At 47.3% G+C, this 10294-nt stretch overlaps 1 protein-coding gene across 1 annotated transcript in view; it reads left to right on the top strand.

The window, feature by feature from the left end:
- Positions 1–7697, top strand: part of arid1ab (AT-rich interactive domain 1Ab) — a 72594-nt gene extending 64897 nt beyond the window's left edge. The window contains exons 13-20 of the mRNA XM_083646786.1: positions 354–486; positions 1246–1421; positions 1508–1649; positions 2146–2265; positions 2443–2539; positions 2740–3559; positions 4040–4170; positions 4304–7697. Of these exons, the coding sequence (XP_083502912.1) occupies positions 354–486; positions 1246–1421; positions 1508–1649; positions 2146–2265; positions 2443–2539; positions 2740–3559; positions 4040–4170; positions 4304–6235 (3551 nt within the window). The 3' untranslated portion in view covers positions 6236–7697. The remainder of the gene's footprint in view (positions 1–353; positions 487–1245; positions 1422–1507; positions 1650–2145; positions 2266–2442; positions 2540–2739; positions 3560–4039; positions 4171–4303) is intronic.
- The last annotated feature ends 2597 nt before the right edge of the window (positions 7698–10294 follow it).

Genomic DNA, 10294 nt, shown 5'->3' on the forward strand with positions numbered 1-10294 from the left:
CACTCTCGCTGGGCTGCACCGTGTTCAAAAGCCAGTCAGCTCTGACACAAACGGCGCTCCTCCGCGCAGCCCTCAGGAATTTCTTAATGGGATTTAGGATTGCCAAAAAAAAGCTGCATGTGTTCCAGAGAGCCCCCCCCCCAGCAGCGCTCAGCCTATCCAACCACAAGGCTATCCGCTCCATATCAACTATCAACCCCCCCCCCCCCTTTCCTTGGATCCTATCCTCAGGCGCTGGATTCTTTGAATTCTTGGAAATCTTTGAATATTACAAGCTGGCGGATTTGGTCCTTGCTTTCCCTGTCTTGGTTGCTGTACTCAGATGTGTGTCTGTGTGTGCTCTTGTTCCACAGCGGGCTCCGGATCTCTCCAAGGCCCCCAGACCCCCCAGTCCACCAGTAGTTCCATGGCAGAGGGGGGAGACCTGAAGCCCCCGACCCCGGCGTCCACCCCGCACACCCAGATGCCCCCGATGCCCAGCGTCAGGTACGAGTCGGGCGCCACAGCCTCACTTCCTGCACGCTCGGGTTTCTTGTAATGGTGACCTAATGATGGTGATAACATCAAACTCAAACGATCCCCCGTGGGGAATTGCAGCGACAAATAATAGAATACAAAAAATAGAACGTAATCAAGAAGATAGCAAAACTCAAAACCTTTTATTGTGGTTTGCAAAATAACAGCAGCAGAACTTTATGAGAGACTGAAAGCCAATGGAAGGTAGGTAAATATAGCACATTGCACAATATGAAAATATACCGAAGATTTGAAACATTGATATAGAAAATTCAAAATGACCAATATCAAATGTAATCTACAGTGTTCCCACACAGGTCTGGTAAGTCTTGAAATATTATGTAAAACTAATTTGGTAATATCCAAGATATCCATGCTCAGTTTTGGAAAGGTATGGAAAAAATTATACTGTCTTGATATATGATATACTACACATTTTATGTGCTTTAAGACCCCTATCTACTCACATATTTTGATATATCTTGATGTGAAGAATAATCTTCATCTACAGAGTGATACAGCTTCTTTAGTAAGGGCAAAACAACTTGTCAGCAAATCATATTGAAGTCTAATCTCTTGAAATCAAGAAATGAGGGTCTGTAAATATTCTAGAATTTAGAAATTGAGACTGTGAAAGGACCCCGAATGTAAAGCAAATGAGAAAAAGATGAGAATATGGAACAAAAGCTATGCATATATTTTACTAATGAGCCTCCTGCCCTCGTCTAGGAGTAGCGTGAATCTGCAGGATCCCTTTGCCGACGGCGGAGATCCGGCGTTTTCCAGAAGGAACGCCATGACTCCCAACTCTCAGGGCTACCAGCCTGGGATGGGCGGGCCGGAGATGATGGGCCGGATGGGCCCCTACGAGCCCAACAAGGACCCCTTCGGTGGCATGAGGAAAGGTGAGGGTCCTATCCACCCGCCAGCTCATCCATGAAAATGCAGTTTGAGCTGAATCTAACAATATGGTGTCCATGTTGTTTCTCAGCTGGAGAGCAGTTCATGAGCCCAGGTCCAGGTCCTAACAGTGGGATGGGAGAACAGTATAACCGAGGCCCACCCGGCCCTATGGGCAACATGCAGATGGGCCAGAGGCAACAATACCCATATGGACCGGGATACGACCGCAGGTAAGCCCTCCACCTCACGCTGTTTGGTTTGGTTTGGTTTATTTAACAGGGACAATGCACAGTCAAAGAAATATGCCAGAATTAGCCAAGACGGCTACAGATGTTGCCTGTTTCCAGGGGCGCTATTGCCACCACAGTAGCAGCAGTAGGTGTTTTTCTTTGGCTGCTAGTTCCATGAGTTTTGGTCGTCGAGTGATCCGACTAATATTGGAATCTGTGGATTCTCAGCTTTCATTTGATATCTTTTTGGACTCTTACTGGTGCAAGTAGAAGTAAATCTAACGATTGCCGCAACGGTACTGTGGCTGTACTTTTGTGGTGGTAGTGCCCTTGGAAACAGGTTTTCATCTCTAGTCCCTGGATCCCGTGTTCTTTACCAATTAGGATACCGATTTGAGCATTTAGTTTGAATCATAGAGGCAAGTTGTGATTAACATCCGAGACACATTTGTCTGTAACAACGTCAACTGATGAGTATTGTTTGTTGTGTTTGCAGACAAGAGCCAGGCATGGGCCCTGAAGGCAGCATGGGACCAGGAACTCCTCAGCCCAACCTGATGCCTTCTGGAGCCGACACAGGGATGTATTCGCCCAGCCGCCCTCCACAGCAGCAGCGGTCAGTACTGTTCACCTTAGACCACACAAGGCTATGATTGGCTCTTATTATGACCGAAGGAAACAGACGATGGTTTTAATGTATATTGCAATATTAAGTGAGAGGGTTATCAACATTTGCCTTGTTGAAATAGGAAAAAGAAAAGGAATCTGAAATCTTTTTTGTTGTGGTTTGCAGGCATGAGACCTATCCTAATCAGTACCCTGGCCAAGGAGCTCCCCCTGGTGGCCCATACCCAAATCAGCAGCCAGGAATGTATCCACAGCAACAACCGGTAAGAACATTTTGTTCGTTGCTCGCTGTGTTCCCACCTGCAGCTTGATTGCCCTTGTAAATGTTCCATTGATTTAAGATACATTTCATAAATATTACTATCTGTGCCTGCTATATGATTAACAGGTTCATGCTTTGAATTCCTATAATTATTATAAGGTAAGCTATTGTTATTGATAATATTGTATCGTCTGCTGACAGAACTACAAGCGGCCTGTGGATGGAGGCTATGGCCCTCCTGCCAAGCGTCATGAGGGAGAAATGTACAACGTCGCCTACAGTGGTCAGCAGCAGCCAGGACCCCAGCCCTCAGGGCCTCAGGGCCAACAAGACATGTACAACCAGTACAACGCCTACCCTGGAGGGGACCGCAGACCACCGGGTCCACAGAACCAGTTCCCCTTTCCCTTCGGCCGGGAGCGAGGACCGTCGTCTGGAGGGCCCAACTCCCAGTCCCCAATGCCTCCCCAGATGATGGGAAGCCCCATGCCTTCAGGTCCCGACGGCCCCCAGGGCCCCATGTGGCAGGGCCGTAATGAGATGGGCTACCCCAACTATCCCAACCGACAGGGACCTCCTGTTCCAGGCCAGGGCCCCGGTTACCACGGCATGAACCGCTCCGAGGAGATAATGCCGGCAGACCAGCGCATGAACCACGAGGGTCAGTGGCCCGGACACGTCAACCAGCGGCAGCCCCCGTATGGGCCCGGAGGCTCTGGACCGCCTATGTCCAGACCCCTGCCGTCCAACTACCAGACCACCCAGAACCACATTCCCCAGGTGTCGAGCCCGGCACCCATGCCCCGGCCCATGGAGAGCAGGACGTCGCCCAGCAAGTCCCCCTACATGCCACCGGGCATCAAGATGCAGAAAGCCGGACCCCCGGTGCCCGCCTCACACATCGGCCAGGCCCCTGTGCAGCCACCCCTGATCAGGCGGGACATGGCCTTCCCACCTGGCTCTGTGGAGGCCAGCCAACCCCACCTGAAGCCCCGCAAGCGGCTCACCATGAAAGACATTGGTACATACTAAGTACTTAAAGTAGATCAGATGATATGAATATTGATCATAGTGCTACTAATAGGCTACACAACATAAGCTAGAGGATGAAGATAAAGAAAAAGATATTGAAAGACCCAAAAAAAAAGCTTATTCACAATATGTTAACAGAAGACTGTCATAGGTTAAGCCTAATAAAATAATGACATTTTGACTGTATAGCCGAGGTTCCTTTTCTAAACAGTAGATGCTGTGTTTATGAACTTGACAAATATCTGCGTTTTCACATGCCATGAGACATTTTTCCTCCTGCCGGAAAGGTTTTACAATCTGATATCCGACAGCGTTGTTTGTGGTTCAAAGTACAATTATTTGGATCGATGCCAAATCAGATGAAGAAGAAGATGCCATTTGTGCGCCACTAATTGTTTACAAATGAAATAACTGATCATGATAAAGAAGCTTAGTCATCCATGTTCATTCTATGTGCGTCTTTTCACAGGCACTCCTGAGGCTTGGAGAGTGATGATGTCGCTAAAGTCAGGCCTACTAGCTGAAAGCACTTGGGCCTTGGACACCATTAACATTCTACTGTATGACGACAACAGCATTTCTACCTTTAACCTTTGCCAGGTAAGTTCCATAAACCCACACCCATTAAAAATACATGTAAAGCATTAATATAGTGACTAATCCAAGAAGCCTCGTGCATGTTGATTTATTTATGGGATCGTTTTGGTAATGACCCTTTTTTATGGTTTCTCAGCTGCCTGGATTTCTGGAATTGGTGGTGGAATACTTCAGACGTTGCCTCATCGAGATCTTTGGCATCCTGAAGGAGTACGAAGTGGGAGACCCCGGCCAGCGCACCCTCATAGACCCCAACGCCGCCGAGGACAGCTCTGACGACGAAATCCCAACCGGCGAGATAGAGGACATGGACACGGACGAAGAGGAAGAGGATGAGGAGGAAGAAGATGAGGAGAAGGCTGACCCGGAGCCCTCCACGCTCGTCCAGGTGAAGCAGGAGGAGGAGAGCTCCCAGACAGAGAAGACTTCAGAGGAGGAGGACGAGGAGAGGGAAGGGGAGTCCTCCTCCAAGGAAGCCAGCGCCTCCGCCTCGGGGTCAGACCAGGACCCCGGCGTCCCCGTGGAGAAGCCCAAGCAGGCCAGCAAGTTTGATAAACTCCCCATCAAGGTGGTGCGGAAGAAAAATCCCTTCCTGGCGAACCGCGCCTCCAACCGCAGGCGGCGGCAGACCTTCGACAGCGGCCTGATACACTGGAGTATTGGCGGCGGTGACACTACCGAACACATCCAGACCCACTTCGAGAGTCGGCTGGACCTTCTCAAGCTGCGGAAACGAACGGCAGCAGCCACCGCGAGCCACAACAAGGTCCAAGTGCTTCAGACGGTGACGGAAAACACAGAGAACACCAAGGCCAATGGGGAAAATAAGCCTCCGGCGCAACAGCCCCAGTCTTCTGAACCTCAGAAGTCTCCCGCGGAGAAGACCCCTCCTCCTCCTCTTCTTCCTGTTAGCGCTCCGGTCACCGCCACCATTGACGACGTGCTGTCTGCCCGCCCGGGGTCGGTCACGGAGGAAGTGGTCCGCGGCGGCGCCGAGGAGCAGAAGGAGAACGGCAAGTACCTGTTCAGCATCAACCCGGAGCAGCAGAGCCGACGCAACATCAAGATCCTGGAGGATGAGCCCCACAGCAAGGACGAGACGCCGCTCAGCACGCTGTCGGACTGGCAGGACTCGCTGGCTCGCCGCTGCATCTGCGTCTCCAACATCGTGCGCAGCCTCTCCTTCATCCCCGGCAACGACCAGGAGATGTCCAAACACCCAGGCCTCCTGCTGCTGCTGGGCCGCCTGGTGCTGCTGCACCACAGGCACCCCGAACGCAAACAGGCGCCGGTCACCTACGAGAAGGAGGAAGAGGAGGACGAGGGCGTGAGCTGTGAGAGGGACGAGTGGTGGTGGGACTGCCTGGAGGTGTTAAGGGAGAACTGCCTGGTCACTCTGGCGAACATCTCAGGCCAGCTGGACCTTTCTATCTACCCGGAGAGTATATGCCTACCGCTGCTGGATGGGCTGCTCCATTGGGCCGTCTGCCCCTCGGCAGAGGCCCTGGACCCCTTCCCAACGCTGGGGCCCCACAGCTCACTTTCCCCCCAGAGACTGGTCCTCGAGACCCTCAGCAAGCTCAGCATCCAGGACAACAACGTCGACCTCATTCTGGCAACGCCGCCGTTCAGCCGCCTGGAGAAGCTCTACGGCTCGCTGGTGCGCCTGGTCGGCGAGCGTAAGGTGGCCGTCTGCCGGGAAATGTCGGTTGTCTTACTGGCCAACTTGGCCCAGGGCGACAGCCTGGCAGCGCGGGCCATAGCGGTGCAGAAAGGCAGTGTAGGGAACCTGCTGGGCTTCCTGGAAGACAGCTTAGCGGCCACGCAGTATCAGCAGAGCCAGAGCTCCCTGCTGCACATGCAGGGCGCCGCCCACTTTGAGCCCACCAGTGTGGACATGATGCGGCGGGCGGCGCGGGCCCTCCACGCCCTGGCCAAGGTGGAGGAAAACCACTCAGAGTTCACTTTGTACGAGTCGCGGTTACTGGACATCTCGGTGTCCCCACTTATGAACTCTCTGGTGTCCAATGTGATCTGTGACGTACTGTTTCTGATTGGCCAGTCATGACAGCTGTGGGGGGTTTCAGCTCCACCTCTTTCCGTTCCCCCTCCCCCTTTTTTTGTTTTTTGTGTGTCTGTTGCGTGTGAGTGAAGAGAACTAAGAGCAAAACTGACTGTCCTTTTTTTTTAATTTATGCAAAATCACCTCGGATTCCACTGTCTTTCTACCCCCCTGCTTCTCACTAAAGGAAGGAATATCATGAAGTAGCTGTGGATTAAAAAAAAAATTGGGACGAGAAAGATACTGGCAAGAAGAGCAGATTGGGACCCAGGCATAGGAGAGAGTGTGCTGCCCTGCGGGAAAAATGACTTGTTTTTTAATGAAAAGAAAAATCTTCAGAAAAAATAAAAACAGAAAACTGTAACCAAAGTTGCTGTCTCGTTTACAGTGAGTTTGGGTGATATGTGCCCGCTTTCTCCCTTGGGGGGTCGGCAGGTGGCAGAGGGCACGGACAAAACAATATTCTGGTTCATGTTTGGAGGCTAAATAGACTCATGGACTCTGGTGTGGTATAATTGCTGTAACTTGGATACTATATACTCAGCCCCACAGGAACCACATTATTGGCTGTGAACAGACATCTGTCATGGGAGGCCTGTGCAGTAGATTGTAGGACTTTTTTCTGTACTGTACACCTTAAAAACTGTAAACATACTGTAATAATACTGTTTCACACTGAGATACGCTGGCTTGGCAGCAAACTGTAGTTTTTAAAAACAATTTTAGTTAATGTCGAGAGAGAAAACGGCTTTCCCCCCAAAGTATCGTGAACCTACAACACCCCGACCTCTTCTCTTTGTCCCTTGATTGTATGACTTGACCCTTATATGAAAAAAGTCACCTCTTTTAGGACTGGTCCTCAACTCTAGATGCAGTCCAAGCTGCAGTGTATATATGATGTTGTACATTACACTTCTCTCTCTCTCTCTCTCTTTCTCACCTTCTGTTGCTCTTCACCATTTTTAATCTTTGATGAATTACCAGATCAGATTGCCCCCTGCATCAAGTACGCCATGTAATTACTTGACCCCACCCGCCCATCCCCTCTCTGTTATTTTTCGGCACCTCACCCTGCTCGTATCGCGCTACCCCAGGGGTGTTTCGCTGCTGTCCCAACGCAACTTCCCCTCCCCTCTCCACAGTTTTGACTTTCAGATCGTCTCCGGTCCGGGTGTAGAGAATATAACAAAAATCGTGTCTGCGGTTCCATTTGAGCTCCTTCAGAAATGACAACTAGACCTTGATGAAGAAACCATTTGATTTTTTTTGATTTTTTTTTTGTTTTGTTTTTTTCCAGTGATGCGGATTCTGCATATTTGTATTTCAGACGATGTAGCTAAAAACTTGATGTAAATTCCTCTTTTTTTTTCTTCCTTTTTTGGCTTAATGAATATCATTTATTCAGTATGAAATCTTTATACTATATGTTCCACGTGTTAAGAATAAATGTACATTAAATCTTCGTAAGACGTTTGCTGTGGATTTATTCATTCCCCTCCTCATGCATGATACAAGGCGCTTTTTGGGTCAAGGCAATGGTAAATAAAAAATAAATAAATAAAAAGACGTGAATTTTCTCATTCAACTCGCACTGCTGTGACAATTTGATATGTCTTTTGCTGAGAGTGTTGATATTTACACATGCATAGCTAGGCATAACACCATACACAGGTCTGTTGAGGATGCTTTTGATCAAATGCACAGGCATGTTTTCCATCTGTGCATTGACTGACATCTCACCCCAATGTTGCATGCCTCTCCTTGTCCCTGGATCATACATGCTGATATTTACACACATATTTACATTATTAGTAGGGAAATGTGAGCTGCATGCTCCATACAGATAAGCTGAGTTCTCATTCTCTGAACAGTTTTTTCTCCCAACAAATGTGAATTTCATTCATGATCTTTGCTTAACACAAATCAGCAGGGTGGAGGAAGTCATGTTTAGAGGTGTTGGTAAATGAGTGCATAAAGACGAATGCCTCCGTAAGCCCTGATATTAAAATCGTCATATTCATCATGTCTAAAGCTGCCACTTTGACATGGTTATGAAGAACACTGCGCCATATTTGACTTGATTTTGGGGAAATGGAGAAGTACACAACATGGAAACTGTTAGTTATAGCATTGTGGTCCTTGGTGGAAGACAAAATAACTCAACATCCACTAAACAGACAATCATAAGATCTTGAGGACCAGATGAACATGAAACTAGCCCAATTGTCTTCTGATTGGCCACTTGTCGATTTGTTCCAAAGTCATCTTCTCATTTCCTTTTCACACATTGCTCCGGTAGGACAGGCTTTGATTTGGTGAAACCCATGAAATGGATTTGCTGATATTGTGGAAAAGATTTGGGCTGTTTTTACTGTTAAAGCCTATTTATGAACTCCGACATTTCATACACTGGGTTTCTTAAAGCAGCAGCAGCAGACATGATGTGATGCAACATGAGTTTCCAATTCTTTTCTAGCACTTTGCTACATTTTTGTCTTTGGCTTAAAGTCCACCGGCTCATTTCACATGTCAGTCCTATTCGTAGAGTCCTTTGGCATTTAGTGGATGTAGCGCTTTCATTGTCTGCCCAATTGCGCTCTCTAGAGGTCATGTGTGGGTAATGGCACAGCAGCTCAGGACCCTTATGGGGAAATAATTATGATCATGCAGCTTGCACTCAGACAGATTGCAGTTGAAAAAATTATATAGGAAAAATGCCTATTGACATTCCAAGAATTCCAGCTGTGAATTATTTATTTTGAAATAAGTTATGTTGTTATGCAATAAACACAATTTCCACAGCAGGCATTCAAAATACATTTGAATAGGTCTGGGTGATATGGACCAAAAATCATATCTCATATTTGTAGGCTGAATGGTGATACATGATATATATATATATATATGTGTATATATACATGATATATATCTGTATCTTCCACAAAGTGGGCTAAATGATCAATTTTAAGTCAAAGCCACATGTGAGATGTCATGAGCACTTTTATTAAAACAAGACTGTGATCAAAATAAAATGCAAAGACAAGGTTTCCTTCCCTGACTATTGGTGCTTTGACTAATTATTTACAGTTTTTTTTTACATCAGTAATGTGGATATAATGACTAAATGGGTAAAGGCAAATTAAATAACAGCTAGAACAGTCTGGTAAGTTCACATTACATCACTTTACTGTAATACAGCCTTTAAAACCAGAAAAAGACAACACTTATGCCATATCACGAAATTACAATATCCAAAATATAAGACATCTAGTCTCATATCATGAACGATATCGATATAATCTCGATATATTGCCCATCCCAATCTTTATTATTTCTGAATTTGCATTGGGCAGATATGAGAAGAGCAATGGCCGTCGGCCGGCCAATGGTGGAACTTCATCAGTCAGTCCCTCAGTGACAGGTGGAAAATGACCATGGAGTCTGGAAATTTGAGTCTGGAAAAGTATTGAATTTTGAAATGTGTGGGAACCCTGTGTATAGGTCAGTGAAATAATGGTGGGGGCTATATGGTGTACCAGGAGGGTTCAAGCCAGATGCTGGTCATGTTCACATTGTGCAACAAAAACAATTCTAAGCTGATGAATGTAGGTTACGTACTGTACGTTCGCTAGTTTGACCCTGTGTTATTGTTGTCAATGGTGTGTGAACCCTTGAAATAAGATGCTGAGTTCAGGCTTGTGTCAACTCAGAAGCACAGTAGCTCAGCAGAATAAGCATCTTGTTCCTCCTTCACTACCTGAGTGTTTGTTCAGTCCCTGAAGTGAGAGAAGTGTTCTTGTTCAAATGTAATGTATTTAACCTGACTGGTAAACTGGCTCATAGAGGCTGCTCCAAAGAAATACACAGCAGTGACATACTGATCCAAGGAAATAACAGTCAACATTTGGGAAATGCCTCCCTACAGGTGTTACCGTACGGCGTACACACAGATCCTATAAATGATTGACTGACAGACATGGAGAGTGGGGATTGGCAAAATACCTGAATGGCATCACTGAACGTGTGACCAAACCAGTGGACAGAAACATCTCACCTCTCTGCTGT

Source organism: Poromitra crassiceps (genome assembly GCF_964638095.1).
Source record: "Poromitra crassiceps genome assembly, chromosome: 11".
In the NCBI taxonomy this organism is placed as follows: domain Eukaryota; kingdom Metazoa; phylum Chordata; class Actinopteri; order Beryciformes; family Melamphaidae; genus Poromitra; species Poromitra crassiceps.